This window comes from Elgaria multicarinata, chromosome 11, assembly GCF_023053635.1.
Source record: "Elgaria multicarinata webbii isolate HBS135686 ecotype San Diego chromosome 11, rElgMul1.1.pri, whole genome shotgun sequence".
Classification (NCBI taxonomy): Eukaryota; Metazoa; Chordata; class Lepidosauria; order Squamata; family Anguidae; genus Elgaria; species Elgaria multicarinata.
Window position 1 is genome coordinate 2,906,032 of NC_086181.1, and position 16,930 is coordinate 2,922,961.

Below are 16,930 nucleotides of genomic sequence, written 5' to 3' on the forward strand. Positions count from 1 at the left end.
ACTAACCTTATAAGGGGGGCATGAGATGGCTTTGTACACAATCAGACCACCGGGACACCCACCCCAGGACGACCCACTCAGAATGGCAGCAGATCTCAAGCCGGGGTCCTTCCCAGCAAGGGGTCTCTACCTGAGAGCCTTGACATGGGCTGAACCAGGGACCTTTGGCATGTAAAGCAGCTGGTCTACAGCTGTCAGAAATCCTGTGTAAACCTGCACATTTCAGCACATTCTATCCCCAGATCCCAAACAGCTGCTACTCATACTCACATATTTGACAACTCTCTTTTGCTTCTCCCCAGCAATGGAGATTGGGGCAGATTCCGCTACAGTCAGGGCCTGGTGAGAGGGGAAACAGAAACCTCCTTAAAGCAGGGGAAAGATGCAAAACTGAAGGAGGGGACACAAACCTGGCTGGAAAGCTGCAAGAACAAGCCATGGAAGCTATGTGTCAGCCAGCACAGAATGCAGTAGAGGATACACAATTCAGCTTCCTGAGAATATCTGGTTTCGTTTTTTAAAAGTAAATATGAATGCAATGGTAAACTTGAAAGTGTGTATGGGCTGTACCTGTTGAAATCTCAGATGTCAGAGAGGTAGCTGAATAAGACTGTCAGTTACTGGGGGCTTCGGGGTTCTGCATAGTTCATTGACCCTCCATGTAAGTAGCAAAATGTTTACAGGGAGGATCGCTCATGCAAAATAGAAAACTCTACAGAATAAATTACGCAAAAATAAAAGAACTCATGTGATTTTTCTCGATTTCCATAGGTTATGCAGAACGTACAACATGAGCTTTGAGTTGCCTGGATGCGGAATACACACACGCCCTGTGGTAGCTGAGGTGGGGTGTGTGTGTCAGATGGTGGCAGGGCTGGCCTGCCAAGGGGGCCGAACGGTGTCACCCAGGCCACACGTGCAGAATTCCCAGAATGCTGGAGGTGGAGCCTGAGTTGTGAGGCAGCAGTGGTCTACAGAAACCGTGAGAAAGAGGAAGTTGGTATGAATGGTGCATGGCTGGCTTGCCCAGTCTCACCAACTGTAGAAAGGGCTAGAATTAGGGCATAAAGGACAAGCAATAATCTACTGAGGAGACAAAATTTTAGCCTTTGATTTGTTGGCTTACATTTTTTAGCACTCGTGGACATGAAAATATATTTGAAAGAGTGTGGACAATGTCCACTGAAATCTCAGAAGCCAGAAGGTAGGAATACGATTTCCAGGGGCTTTGGTGGCCTACAAAGATATTTTTCCTTTCCTCATGGCTAGCAAGAACAAAATAAGTTGTATATAAAAAGCAAATATAATGCCAATTTTCTGTACTTGCATAATTTATAGTGGTTGCAGAATTCAGCTTGTTCTTGGGGCTGAACATTTATTTTTACCACTTGGAACACATGGATTTCATGAAAAACTAGAACCTTGAATTCTACCCAGAAGATAATGAAATAAGAAACTAGCAGGGTAAAGAAACACTACTGTGATGTGTTCCAGGCAACCCAGCCTCATAAATACAGGTTTTATTTCAGTACAGAACTCTACATTCCCAGGCAGCCCAGACCCCAAACCATGATGCTTACATGTCCTAAGACGGTGGCTGCTGATCAATGTGTCATTGTGCAAATTGTATTTGTGGAAGATGGCTTCCCAATAAATGGTCTCCTGGAAGCACAGCTGTGGGTTCCTTTCTATAATCACCCCACCTTTCAAGATCTCTGAAAAGAAAAGGGGAAAAGAAAGGGGGAGTGAGGATCAAAGGGTAACACTTTGGCTGGTTTCACACATCACGCTAATCCATGGTGGGTGGCAAGCTACGCTGGGTAGGTGGTTATGGAAACAACCTACTGGGTTCCCATCAGATGATCAGGCAATCAAGCTATACAGAGTAGTTTATTTCACACGCACACCCCTTCACCCATCCTCCTCCTGTAGTTCTCCCGACCAGCTGGACAGGTATCCCAGCTTCCTTTGCAGGGGAATACAGATTGCTTGAGAAGAGCAGAACGGCACCAGTGTTTTGGGCCACTCTTGCCAAACAGCTCTATAGGTGATCTCCATAACTCAGGTGTGACAGATCACAAGCCAGCCCACCATAGGTAAAATAATCCTTACTGCAGACTCTGGGTTCTCAGGGTGGCTTATTTGGGAGAAATAATCCACCGTGGGGGGTGGGCATCCCAAAGACAACACACTTAATTCATTTTGGGTAGTTCTGGAAAATAAACCATCATGGGTTGTGGGAACCCAATCTTTCTTTGTGTTTATTTGCTCTCTGAAAATGGGTTGTGCAACCTACTAATTTACTTCCAAGTTCAGTACCCTTTGGCTGAGCTGAAATAAAGAAAGAACAATCTATTTGGCATTTATATATTACTTTCAGAGCAACCCTAACCCCCTCATCCAGCAGTGGGAGCACGCTTATCCCGTGGGCTTCAGTTACACCTGTGGAAAACTCTGTGGGTGTGAAGCTGTCACCAGTGGTGTTCTCACCAGAAGTTGCTTCCAAAACAGGGTGTTCCAGGAGGCAGCCTTACATCTGCAGAATTCAAGGGCCGCCTGTTCCCTCCCAAGGCCTCGGGGAGGGAAACAACCTCCATGGCAGGCATGAGCCAGCAGGACTTGGGAAGTGGCAAATGATCCGCCACTTCCCTCCCTGCACTTTAGGGTGGCGCCCCGAGAGCCGCCTTTGCCCACCTGGAGCCTTCCAGATGGGCTGGACTGCCTTCTCCTCCAGTAGGGCCAACGGCCATGTGACGCCCCGCCATCTGCAGCCTCCTCTACCACTTCATTTTCCACAATCTGAAAGTGTACTTTGGGCCTGACTGTGTCCCCAGTCTAGAACATGCCCCCAAACATTTTTACAACACGCACGCAGAAGCTCCATTGGGGAGATAGAAAGTCTGAAAACAACAGGTCTAGATCACACGTGGTTTATCTGCAGCATCGGTGCCATGAACTGTGCAAGCAGCAGGAGGCTGAGTGAACTCCCAGACCTGGCTATATCACGCATTCAATCCTCCTCACGGGCCTGCCTCTCCTGAACTACATTGCTTCCAGCTCTCTGGCTCAGTAGGCCAGAAACAAAAATACCCCCTGGCAGGTGCGGGTATGTACCTCTCGTAAGACACTCTTAACTAGAATGACAATGTCTCATACTCTGGATTTGATCTGAGGCACCTTTGTCAAAAAAAAAGTTGGCCACCACTGGTCTAGATCCTAGAAACAAACGGCAAAAGAAGAAAATAACCCCCTAAAACCCCAATAAACTGAGATGCACAAATAAGGATTAAAGACAGAAGTTTCACACCAAAATCTTTTCACCAAATATGCAAAATCTTTTCATAAATAAATAAACAAACTATTACAATGTTATTAAAATCCAGTATATAAAAAGGTTGCCAAAGTACTCTTGGGAAATATTTCCTTTCATAGAATTGCCAATATGAAAAGCCTGGACTCCTTCAACATGGCATCTTGCAGTTATCAAATGGTTTTTAAGATAGATACAACATAAAGCCAGAGAGAGAAAGAGAGGCAGACTGGGTTCGGATGACATGTTAGTCAACGGTTTATTAAATAGTCCACTGTTGCTGAAATAGACAACCGTTAACTATTGTGTTGTCTGGCGAGCCTTTTCCACACCATGGTTGGTTATTCCCCCAAATAACCAACACAAATAATCAATGGTGTGCAAAGTTGACTATTTGCACAACTGTTGGTCATTGTGTCATGTGGTGAGCTCCGTTGACTGTTGCACATGCCTACAGAGTTGCAAGGCAAGAGCAGCAGAAACCGCTGCCGCTCTTACCCAGCAGGGCTCCATGGACATGTGTCAGCTTCCTGGGATGAGCATGTGCTTCCCGGGACGTGCATGTGCTGTCCCTGGGTGGGGCAGGATGCTGCGACTGCTTGAACTGCAACGCTACAGGACAGATCCTTCCACTGCCCACCCCCAAAATCCTTGAGGGCGAAAGCTACAGCAGAGATTCATGCAGCCACCCCGCTTTGCATTTAAAAAGCGGGGCTGCTGCAAGCATCTCTGCTGTAGCTTTAGGGGAGAAATCCTTTGCAAGGGAATGGAAGGACAGTTCGGGGAGGGAAGTCACCAATCGCATCACACACACCCCGGGGCAGGATGTGCCCGTCCCAGGAAGCACATGGGCACAATGGAACAGGAGGACGAGAGCATAGATCCATTTTGCTGGGAGAGCCCCATGCGGGCTCAGGCATGCCATCAGGTACTGACAGTGGGGGGACCCGGCACAAAGGGAGATTCTAATGGAAACTAGTGCCGCTATTCAGTGAGAGGGCAGAGAGAGGGTGGGTGTGGGCACGGGTCAGCTACAATAGTCAACAATGTGTTCAAAGTCAACTCACAGTCAATTATTGTCATGTTGTGTGGGGAGTAGCCCCTAAATAGTCGTCCATGGAGTTGACTATTAACACATGCTTGACTATTGTGTTGTTCGAACGCACCCAGAGAAAGAGAGATCTGTTTTATATTATATGTTTGTCTAATATTGTTTATATTGCAAATCTGATGCAATTTGAGAGGCGATATTTGCAGCAGGGTTTATGAATATGGAATCAAAGTTAGACACAAGATCCTAGCTAGTCAAGGCTCACTTGTAGTCATTTTGCTGGATTCAAATTTAGTTGCGCTTAAGTCCCATTGAAATCAAGGGACAAGTTAGTTATGACTTGATTTAAATGCAATCCAAGTGCTTAGTCTGGCTCCAACCCATATTGGGCAGCCTCATCAACGTCTACTATCGTATGTCTGAGAAACTGCCCAGCCCCTGTTTCCATACCTGTCAGTTTCAACATGCCCAGCTCCCACAGCCCCACATCTCCGCTGATGTCGGCATTGTCAAGGACAGCCAGGGCATACTTCTCCTCGTACAGCTGGGTCCCACGAATGATCAGGAGATTTTCCAGCTGCAAGTGACGTACATGGTTCTTGGCAATCAGTACATAGCCCTGGACCTCTCTGATGTCCTGAGAGAAGCAAAGAAAGAAAGAGCAAGACATCAAGAATGGAAGGAGCAAGCAAGGAATCTCAGCTTCATGACACTGGAGGCTGTCCAAAGTTCATTTAGAGCAGGGGTAGGGAAGAACACCTCCTATCACCCCTGACCGTAACACTCGTTGGGACTGATGGGGGTTGTAATCCAACAACAGCTGGAGGGCCACCGGTTCCCCATTCCTGATAGACCAACCACTCAAGAGAGATGGGAATATCCATGTCTACTCCAGCCAAACCACAGCATGCTACGAATATGATTTAGGGAGGGTCATGGGACAAGGGACTCGCCTTTGCAATTACTTCCTCGAGAGCCTGTATAGCTCTGGCAGTCTCCCTGGTCCTACACACTTGGAGGCTATTGTCATTCAATCCAATTATTTACTTATTTATTTTCATAATTTATACACTGCACCTTGAACATAAACTTAGGTGCCCAGGGCAGCTAGCAAAGTAGTGATATATACAATAAAAGTACAGTTACAAAATCAAAGGAATGCAAACTTATACAGCTAACTAAAACACCAATAGTCCTTTCAATCAGCCAGTAAAAATAAAAACTATTCAATGTTAGAAATGCTCAAATTTGCCTTTCTTAGAAGTCTGGGAAAACAGAAATGCTTTTTGCCTGGTGCCTAAATAATGGAAACAAGCTTGAAACAAGGTGGAAACTGTCTTGAAGAGGGCATTTCAAAGGGAAGGAGCCACTACTGAAAAGTAGGGATGTGATCCACTTCTCCTCAAACTGGAGAAGCAGGAGCGGAGCAGGGGGCTTCGCCTACCCTTAAGGCGGAGGCGAAGAGGATTGGGGGAACCACGGAGCGTTGCGGAGTGGATCGAGGTGAAGGCGGATACTTCGCCTCGATCCGGAGCTCCACCAAAAAGTTAAGTGGGGTTTACTTGGCCCTGCCGCTGTTGCCCATGTGGCGACGGCGGCAGGGCCAGGTAAACCCCCCCTCCCTCCTCTCCCTTACCTGCGTCCGTCCACGGTCCCGCAGCTGCTTCAACTGAGCCCGAGGACTCAAACAGGAAGACTAGGCCCGTGCGGCGACGGCGGCAGAGCCAGGTAAGGGACCAAGGGGGAGGGGGGTCTTACCTGAGTCCGTCGCGGCCCATCCCAGCTTCACTCGAGCCTGAGGCTCAACCAGGAAGTGTAGGCTGCAATCGGGGCCTACAGTTCCTAGTTGAGCTCTAGTGAAGCTGGGATGGGCCACGACGGACTCAGGTAAGGGGGAGGGGGGGCCTTACCTGACACCACTCCCCGCCACTGCGGGGCTCCGATTTGGAGCCGGAGCTCCGCAGTGGAGCAGAGTGGCCCCCAGGCGGATCGAGGCGGGGCGGAGCGGGCCTGATCCGCAATTTGCGGATCGGCCGCGGAGAGGATCAGGGTCCGTGCACACCCCTACTGAAAAGACTCTCTCTTCGGTCACTACCCGCCATGCATCATGTAGAGGCATCATAGCTCACTGTGACAGTGCACATGCTTTGCAAGCAGAAGGTCCCAGGTTCGATCCCCAACTTCTTTAGGAAGGGCAAGGAAAAAATTCTGCCTAAAACCCTGGAGAGCCGCTGCCAGTCAGTGTCAATAATACTAGGCTAGATGGACCAATGGTCTGACTCAATATAAGGCAGCTTCCTATGTTCATAAAGTAAGGGCGGCCACAAAAACGTCTTATTTATTTATTTATTTATTTATTACATTTATATACCGCCCCACAGCCGAAGCTCTCTGGGCGGTTTACAACAATTAAAAATAGTAAACATTAAAAGTATACAAAAATTTAAAAAACATAAAAACAGTATAAAAACAACAACAGTATCCATTTAAAAACAACAATTCTGGGGTCCATTAAAAACAAACAACGTTGTTAAATGCTGTTAAAATGCCTGGGAGAAGAGAAAAGTCTTGACCTGGCGCCGAAAAGATAACAATGTTGGCGCCAGGCGAGCCTCATCGGGAAGATCATTCCACAGTCGGGGGGCAACCACTGAGAAGGCCCTCTGCCTTGTTGCCATCCTCCGAGCTTCCCTCGGAGTAGGCACTCAGAGGAGGACCTTAGATGTTGAGCGCAGTGTACAGGTAGGTTCATGTCGGGAGAGGCGTTCCGTCAGGTATTGCAGTCCCAAGTGACAATGGGACCGCAATACCTGTTAAATGACAATGTTAAAAGTTAAATGACAATGGATGGGTCGGCTGCTGCAGGAGAAGGTGATCCAACAATTATCAGGCTCCTAAGCCATGTAGGGCATTAAAGGTTATGACTAGGATGCCCAATGCATTAATGGTGCTAGGTATCTAAACATACACTAACCATTAGGGCTGTGCTCCGCTTCGGTTCTTAGAACCGATAGTGAAGCGGCCTGCTCTGCCTCCGATAAAGGCGGAGACGGGTCGGGTGAGCTGCAGATCGAGAACAAGTGGATCGAGAGCAAGCGGATCCTTCGCCTCGATCCAGAGCTCTGAAAAAAAGGTAAGTGTGGCAGGAGGGGGGCTTACCTGGCGCTGCCACAGTCTGTGTGGCGACGGTGGCAGAGCCAGGTAATGGGGGCAGGGGGAGGGGGGCTTACCTGCCTCCGTTGCGTTCCAGCGGCGGCAACTGAACCCGAGGCCTCAGGCTCAGTTGACGACGACGCTGGAATGTGACGGAGGCAGGTAAGTGGTGAGGGGAAGGGGGGCCTTACCTGGCGCCGCCATCTATGGGGAGTGGGAACACGGAGCTCCGATCCAGATCCCCGCAGCGGATTGGAGAAGACCGTAGGCGGATCAACGCGGGGCAGAGTGGACCCAATCCAGAAGTTGCGGATTGGGATCCAGAGCGGACCGGGGGGGTCTGTGCACAGCCCTACTAACCCTAACAAGTGCTTTTAAGACTCACAGCTTTCCTTTTTCTTTTTGCCAACTGAATCTTAAAGTATTTCTAAGAGCAACTGTTTAAATTCTGCTGTGGTACTTGCTCTGCTCTTTTCCATTTCCTGCCACTGAAATTTGAAACCGTGTATCTGGGGAGCAAATAGCTGCAGAAAGCTCAAGCAAGTAGACCAGGCCACATTCTCCAGAGCACATTTCTAAAATGTCACAAGTCCCCACTTACATTACTATTATTCATTGAAAGGAATGGGAGAAAGAATGGACCCAAAGCCCTTATTCATTCTCATAGCACTCCTATAAGATAGGTCACTACTATTTGCCATTTTACAGGTGGAAACTCAAGTTTAGCATGGCCACAGCTACTCAATGGCTCAATTCAGACAACACATTTCTCAACGGTGGTTTTAGAGCTCCACGGTGGAGTTTTTACACCACCGTTGAGAATCATGTTGTCTGGTGGGAAAACTCCACGCAAAAATATCCACGCTGTGCAGAGGAGGATTCCTGCACAATCATTGTGTTGCATGTTGTGTGGTGGGCTCCGTGGAGTTTTACACTGCTTTGAGTTGACTTTTCCTACTGGCTACAGAGTTCCTTGGCAAAAGCAGCGAAAGGAGGGAGTGCCGCTCTAGGAGAACCACTGGGATTGTGTTTTTTTTGCAGTAATGGCTGATGGGATACCATCGGGAGGACTAGGGGAGAAGAGAAGGTGGAGGAACTGTCAATCAAACGTCACAATGGCCCACAGTCACACAACAGTGGAGTTAGACCATGCTGTGTGAGGAGTGCCTCCTCAAAACTCAGCTGTTGAGTGGAGCTTTCACACTGCATTCACTAATGTGTTGTCTGAACTGAGCCAATGTGTAGGCATCCAAATGCCGATTTCATGGATTCAAATCCAACAGCTTGTTGTCCAGTGTAGTCAAGGCTATGCCTGCTAATGTAATCCAGCTCTCTTGGAAGTATGATCACGACATCTAAAGCTAGGGTGGCCTTTTTGAGGAAGTGGGTGGTGGCTAGAGATGGCAACATAGCTTTGCTCACTTTTAGTAACACCTTTCCATGTGCAACAGTTCTGCTGTGGGAAGAACTAAATGTGGAATCATTATGGCATGATGTGACTCAATCAATCCATCAATCAATTGTTATTTATTACGGTCGCAGACCAGCAAAACCAATACAAAACATGCAAAGGATAGATAAAAAGTGACATAAAAACATAATACAGCTTGGTGAAGTTCCTTCTCTCAGGAGGATTGCAATGTTATTTTTCTAATTTGCATTGAGGTCATGAGAAACAGAGACCCTTTCAGTAATATGGGAGAAAGGAAAGGAAAGGAACCTCTCGTGCAAGCACTGAGTCATTACTGACTCTTGGAGGGACGCCAGCTTTCGCTGACGTTTTCTTGGCAAGCCTTATAGTGGGGTGGTTTGCCGTTGCCTTCCCCGGCCATTATTACCTTTCCCCCAGCTAACTGGGTATTCATTTTACCGACCTCGGGAGGATGGAAAGCTGAGTTGACCCGATCCAGCTGCCTGAAACCAGCTTCCGCTGGGATCGAACTCAGGCCATGGGGAGAGTTTCAGCTGCAGAAACTGCTGCTTTACCATTCTGCACCACACAAGAACACATCCCTTAAACAAATTAATACCAATGTTGTGGGGTGACATCCAGAAAAGGCTGTTAATAATGGAAAAATTAACTTCTTTTTGCATTCCTCGTACATGTGACAATGCAAAACGACATGTTCAACAGATTCTATTGTTCTACAGCCACAGGGACAGTTCTGTTCATTAACCGGGATTTTACTAAATCGTCCTTCTGGTAATGCTGATGGCAACACATCAAAGCGAGCAAGGGTAAATGCTCTTCTATACTTTGGAATGGTTAATGCATACAGACATGAAGCTGCAGTGAGTCCACGATGTGACTCCTGAACTCCTGGTGGGAAGTATTTTTATAACTTCCATCCATCAACTTTCCCTCTCTACACTGAAGAAAGAAAACGATAGCCAAACTGGGAACAGGCACCTACCTTCCCTGTTCCTTCCTCTCCCCAGTCCCATGCAAATAAAGAGAAGCAATGTTGAGAACATGTTATTTACTTCCCACATCATCCCTACCTTGAGAAAAGACATGTCCACATCTGCTGGCAAATGTGTGATCTCCAAGTTGCCTTGCACAACCTGACAGTGCTCATAGAGCCGACGGAGGGTAGCATGGTGGTTTTCTGGGCTGGAAGGATGCTGCAGCTTCATATCTGTCCCTGTGCAGACTGAAAGAAAACAAAACAGAAATGCCAGTAAGGTTGAACTCAAGAAGAAGGGGGGACCCCACCGCCAAGGAACAAGGTTTTAATCTGATTGGCTGAGGTGGGAGGGGATGTCTGGCTACTTAGGCAGCTAAGTACAAGTCTGAACATCTTGTTATAGGCTCCTTTTGGAGTCCTGGGTTTAAGCTGGTATGGATTTACAATATAAAATCTTCCACATATACACATGCCAATCAATATACATTATCAGGACTGTGCATATGTAAAGAATTTGGAATGGGGCAAAAAAAATCATCACAGAGAATCTGTTTTTTGTCTTCTTCGGCTGCTTTTTAAAGTACATTCCTAGCCCTTATGAAGCAAGAAGAATGTGGGCAATCCTCTGGAAAATTCCAGAAGCCCAAGGGAGAGCTGAGCAGGATTTTCAGTGAACAAGCTTCAGTGCCCTGTGTAATTTTGTGCCCTTTCCTGTGACTAGCAGAAGCAGAATACATTAGACACAATCAGCAGATATGTAAAAAAACCTGAGTAATGTCATAGACTATAGAATTCAGTTTTGGGGAGGGGCATGGAACAATCTTTTTAAATTGAGTAGACAGAAACCTGCTACTTATTGACAAACTGCACACACACAACATTATGGAGGTTGAAAATAAAACAATGGCCTGGTTCAGACAACACGCTAAACCATGCTGCTTAACCACATGCATTCCCTTAACCATTTTGTGGTTAAGCAGCATGGTTTAGCGTGTTGTCTGAACCAGACCAATAACTTTGTCACCTGCCAAGTGCCAGAACCCTTCAAGAGACAGATTGCATGAATTACAAACTTTAAACCTGACTTGGGAGAGCAAGTGTGTTTGTGTGTGCGGGGGGGGGGGGGGGGGGGGCAGATTGGTTCAGGAGACTAACTTTTGTCTTTTCCTGTAACATATAACTTTTCCAGCTCTACAGCTAACACCTATTTTTCTGGAAAGAATTCTGTGGCTTTAAACAGCCAGACGGCAGGTCAAAATCCAACAGGTGACATTCCCTCCATTTATTTATTACATTTATATCCCACCTTTTTTCCTCTTTAAGGAACCAAAGCAGTGTATATAATCCTCCTCCTCTCCATTTTATCCTCACAACAACAACCCTGTGAGGGAGGTTGGGCTGAGAGTCTGTGAATGACTCAAAGTCACCCAGTGGGTTTCCATGGCTGAGTGGGGATTAGAACTTGGATCTCCCAATTCCCAGTCCAACATTCTAGCCATTATACCATACTAGTTCTCGTGCTGGGGAGATAAAATACGCAGTGCCGGATGCTAATTTCATACACTGGTTTGAACTAAGCAGCTTTTGGGGCTTCAGGAATCTAGCATGCGACTCATTCCCGGCACTTGGAATTCACCCAAGCCAAGCAGAAGCTTCTCTGATCTTTTCAGAAAGCCTGATACTTCCTGTGCCTCTCCCCCATTATTGAAAACTCAGCCAACCAGCATTCATGTCCCCACATACAGCCATTGCCTCAATAAAATCCTCCCCCAGATTCTTGACACCAAATACAACACAGAAGTATCCGTTTCTATAGGAAATGCCATGCTCTTGGCTCATTTCAAGAACTTCCTATTGATTTCCTGCATTACTCCAAGTTGTTCCGGCAGCCTCCCAATATAGGAATCATTACTCCTCATCAGAGGCCCTTAAACATGATAGTTTTGAAAAACGTGACATTTAGGAGACATGAACTTATTGTTCTTTAAGATCTGCTCATTCAGAGTTAACATTCTGTGATGACCTTTAGTTTTTCATACCAAATAGAAATAAATGAATCCAATTGCGAAGATTCCCCATAAACCTTGGAATAAACCAAGAGGCTGATAGCCCTTATGTACGTGACATTTAACACATAAATATGAAAGCAACTTCCTTAGCGATCTGAAAGGACACAATGCATATTGAGCCTGTACTCACTTCATCAGTACTTCATCACTTTAACAAAATACTGCAGTGCGGAGTGCTCCTGTTCAGGATGCCAGCCAGCATCTTTCAGGATACTCCCATCCCTCCCCAACTTTTCTGGACCTTTTCCTACAATCAGTCACCATTTCTCTGTCTTTGCAAACAGAAAATGAAATGTGGTGGTGTTAAGGGAAACTAAGTAGCACAGTGACATCATATTTACATATTTTGTATTACTAGACATTACTGGGGGTGCAGTGAGGAGATACAAGCCTGTTGCTTCTGTCAACAACCACTCCTCTAATTTCTAGTTAAGGCTGCAGTACAGTTTTTGTGACCCTTGTGCTGATATATATAATAACAGAGGAAGTACCTCATAAACCGTGGGTTATATCCCCAGATGAAGAGTATAAAAGCTCAGTACACACTGGGATTTTATTATACTCTTACTAGGTATAGTAAGGAAGTTATTCTTCACACAGCGCATAGTTAAATTACGGAACTCACTACCACAAGATGTAGTGATGGCCACCAATCTGGATGGATTCAAAAGGGGGTTGCATGAATTCTTGGAGGCAAAGGCTATCAATGGCTACTAGCCCTGATGGTTGTGTGCTATCTCCAGTATTCGAGGCAATAAGCCTGTGTGTACCAGTTGCTGGGGAACATGGGTGGGAGGGTGCTGTTGTACCACATCCTGCTTGTTGGTCCCTGGCCGATGGCTAGTTGGCCACTGTGTGAACAGAGTGCTGGACTAGATGGACCCTTGGTCTGATCCAGCATCAGGGCTCTTCTTATGTTCCTATGTAGGTTGTCTATAAATCTTGGACCGATTTGTGTGACAGAACCAGCACATCGAGAGTACTGGTTGAAAGGATACATGCACAGGTCATCACAAGTTATGGACACTGTTCTCATCTAATCCACATTCATTGCTGTATGAACCCAGGGAAGAAACAGTAGATGTCAGAGACAGGGATGTGTGAAGGCTGCGTTCTTTGCAAATTCAGATATGTATTGACCTGATCAGTACTTCTTGGACTAATGTGCAGACTGGAACTTAGTTATCTACCCGTTTTCCTGCTTCATGAATCTTTCAGCACAATCCTCAATACTAAAAACTAGGGGTATGCACGGACCCCCCGCTCCGCCCCGTGGGCCGATCCGAAAACTTCGGATCGGCCCGCTCCGCTCTGCGCCGCTCCGCCCATACTCCACTCCTCTTCGCTGCAGAGCTCCAGCTCCGAATCGGAGCTCCGCAGTGGAGGGGAGTGGCGCCAGGTAAGGCCAGGAGAGGAGGGCGGGGGGGTTACCGGGCCCTGCCGCTGTCGCCGCCCGTGCGGTGACAGCGGCAGAGCCCAATAAGGGACCAAGGGGGAGGGGGGCCTTACCTGCCTCCGTCCGCGGTCCATCAGCTTCTTCAATTGAGCCCGCAGTTCAACCAGGAAGTCTAGGCCGTGTGGCCTAGACTTCCTGGTTGAACCGCAGGCTCAATTGAAGAAGCCGACAGACCGCGGACGGAGGCAGGTAAGGGAGAGGAGGGGGGGTTACCGGGCCCTGCCGCTGTTGCCGCATGGGCGACAGCGACAGCGGCAGGGCCCGGTAAACCCCACTTACCTTTCCGGCGGAGCTCCGGATCGAGGCGAAGGATCCGCCTTCACCTCGATCCTCTTCGCCACGCTCCGCCGGCCCCCAATCCTCTTCGCCTCCGCCTTCAGGGGAGGCGAAGCACCCCGTTCCGCTTCTAATTCGCCGGTCCAATTAGAAGTGGAGCACATCCCTACTAAAAACTTATCAATATAAGTTTAGAAATGCGTATTTAAATAATAATTTTTGTGCATTTTTTTTTAAATTGTACATTAATGTACAATTTTATACATTAATAGGGACAAATAGGGATAATAGGGACAAAGACAGACAGACTGGAAATAGACCAATTTGCCCATCGTTAGATGCAATTTTATCAAGAGACAAAGTGAGGTGGCTGTTTCAGGTGTTGGGCTACTTCAACGGCAGCAGAGAGACAGATCTGAATCATATGGTGCAATCCACCAGGAACTTCTCCTATACAAATCCTATCTATTGAAATGCACAGTTTCAGTTCGTTCTAATTGGACTTAGGCAGACGAACTTCCTGGCAGATTGTGTCAGATTTTAATTCGTGTGTATGTGAGAGGCAAGTGCCATTTGGATTGTCCACCTCAGGTATCAAAATGTCTTGGGCTTAATCTGGTAGGTAATCTAATTTAGTAGTGGTTCCAGCATCCTGTCTTGTAAGTATCTTTTTGAGCCTTGCAATCAGCAAGTGAAACTGTGCTTCATGAACTATTTCCTACGGGGAGAACTACGAAGATACAAAGCCGGGCTTGCTTGCAGCCCCTGTTCTTTAGATTGTTTGGAACTCCCTGCCCTCTCCCTCTGTAAAGCTTGCATGGGTAAATAAAAGCTGCCTTGAGTTAGTTTTTTTGCCTCTTTAGAGCTTTAAATGTTGTATGAGTCCATTTTGAACTTGTACAAAGCTTTGTTTTGTTTTAATTTTAATAGCACACCACTTTGAGTGCTTTTAGGAAAGAGTTTGAAAACAAAAGTCAGAAACGTCAGAAACCTTTTGTAGGCACAGACTCAAGTAGAAGCAAGCTCCAGGGTCTCTAGGTAAGCTGGATCATTCTGCAGACCTGCTAAAAGTCTAGCTAAGAAACAAACAGGCCAGTTATAAAACTTAGGGCAGGCAAGGAACAAGCTTGTTTTTCTGGTTGGGATGGCTGTCTTTCCTCATGTTTACTCCCTTCCCACGCGGGCCTTTTACACAACCCTCTTTCCTGCACGGACAAGCAACAGAAAGCGAATCATAACCAGCCTCAGCCTCTAGAGGATTGGCAACATGAGCCCATTGGCAGCCAAGAGACAGTTCCCACAGATATGTCCCAACCCCTGATCAGATAAACGTTTGGACAGTGGGAACAAATTGCCTTTTGGCAGAAGAAAGTGCAATTCAAGTTGTTTCCAACATTCAGGTGGAATTAAGCAATCAATGAGGTAGAACTAATGAACAAGTTAAAAACAAACCACAGTATGGCAGGATGATTCAGATTTACAATGCATTTCCATGGACTGGAACATAATCTTAGAACAAGTCCAGCAAACTTGTGATGAGTTTGCATGGCACTTTGAAGATAAAGTCGCTCAGATTTGTCATGAATTGGACACCACACTTAATGTAGCTCCACTAGTAGAAGCGTTCAGAGCGCCGTCCTGTTCAGTTTTATTGGATGAGTTTCAGTTAGTGAGGCCCGAGGATGTGGACAAGGTGCTTGGCCAAGTCCGGTCGACCACCTGTGTGCTTGACCCTTGCCCCGCATGGCTCATTACATCAAATAAGGAGGGGATCGCCGGCTGGGTCCAGGAGGTTGTAAATGCCTCCTTGAGAGAGGGAGTGGTGCCGGCCTCTTTAAAAGAGGCAGTAATTAGACCACTCCTGAAGAAGCCTAACCTGGACCCGGAGGATGTTAACAACTACAGGCCGGTGGCTAATATCGCCTTCCTGGGCAAGGTGCTTGAGCGGGTGGTTGCAGAACAACTCCAGACACTATTGAATGAAACGGATTATCTAGATCCATTTCAATCGTGTTTCAGGCCTAGTTTTGGAATGGAAACTGCCTTGGTCGCCTTGTGGGATGACCTGTGTCGGGAGAGAGACAGGGGGAGTGCGACCCTGTTGGTTCTCCTGGACCTCTCAGCGGCTTTCGATACCATCGACCATGGTATCCTTCTGGATAGGTTGTCTGAGCTGGGAGTTGGAGGTACTGCATTGCAGTGGTTCCGCTCCTACTTGGATGGCCGATTCCAGAAGGTAGTGCTGGGGCATTATTGCTCTGTACCGTGGCTCCTAAGCCATGGGGTTCCACAGGGCTCTATCTTATCCCCTATGCTGTTTAACATATACATGAAGTCGCTGGGGGAGGTTATCCAGAGATGTGGACTGAGGTGTCATCAATATGCAGATGATACCCAGCTCTACCTTTCCTTGTCATCAAACCCAGGTGAGGCAGTGGCTATTCTGAACCAGTGCCTAGGCACGGTAATGGACTGGATGAGGGCTAATAAACTGAAACTCAATCCAGACAAGACAGAGGTACTGTTAGCAGGTGGTTCATCTGTCCGGTGAGGTGATGTTTGTCCTGTCCTGGACGGGGTTGCACTCCCCCTGAAGGATCGGGTCCGTAGTTTGGGGGTGCTCTTGGATCCAGAACTGTCACTTGAGGCACAGGTGAACTCAGTGGCAAAGAGCACCTTTTATCAGCTCAGGCTGATATACCAGCTGCGCCCTTATCTGGACAGAGATAGCTTAGCTACAGTTATCCATGCTCTGATAACCTCTCGTTTGGGGCTGCCTTTGAAAACGGTCCGGAAACTTCAACTAGTACAAAACAGGGCAGCACGTTTACTAACAGGGACTGGCCGACGAGACCACATTATGCCAGGACTTTTCCAGCTTCACTGGCTGCCAGTCCAGGTCTGGGCCCGATTCAAAGTGCTGGTATTAACATTTAAAGCCCTAAACGGCTTGGGGCCAGGCTATCTGAAGGAACGCCTCCTCCCATATGTACCTGCCCGGATCCTAAGGTCATCCTCAGGGGTCCTTCTCTGCGAGCCCCTGCCAAAGGAGGTGAGGCAGGTGGTTACCAGGAGGTGGGCCTTCTCTGCTGTGGCACCCCGGCTGTGGAATGAGCTCCCTAAGGAGGTTCGCTTGGCACCTACATTATATGCTTTTAGACACCAGGAGAAGATCTTTTTATTCTCCCAGCATTTTAACAGTCTATA

General features: G+C 47.3%; 1 protein-coding gene across 1 annotated transcript in view; it reads right to left on the reverse strand.

Moving 5' to 3' along the window:
• The window catches only part of ERBB2 (erb-b2 receptor tyrosine kinase 2), a 278,816-nt gene that overhangs the window by 242,228 nt on the left and 19,658 nt on the right, over positions 1-16,930 (reverse strand). Inside the window, exons 2-5 of the mRNA XM_063138452.1 lie at positions 10,017-10,168; positions 4,812-4,998; positions 1,581-1,715; positions 271-339 (exon numbers count right to left, since the gene is read on the reverse strand). Of these exons, the coding sequence (XP_062994522.1) occupies positions 271-339; positions 1,581-1,715; positions 4,812-4,998; positions 10,017-10,168 (543 nt within the window). The remainder of the gene's footprint in view (positions 1-270; positions 340-1,580; positions 1,716-4,811; positions 4,999-10,016; positions 10,169-16,930) is intronic.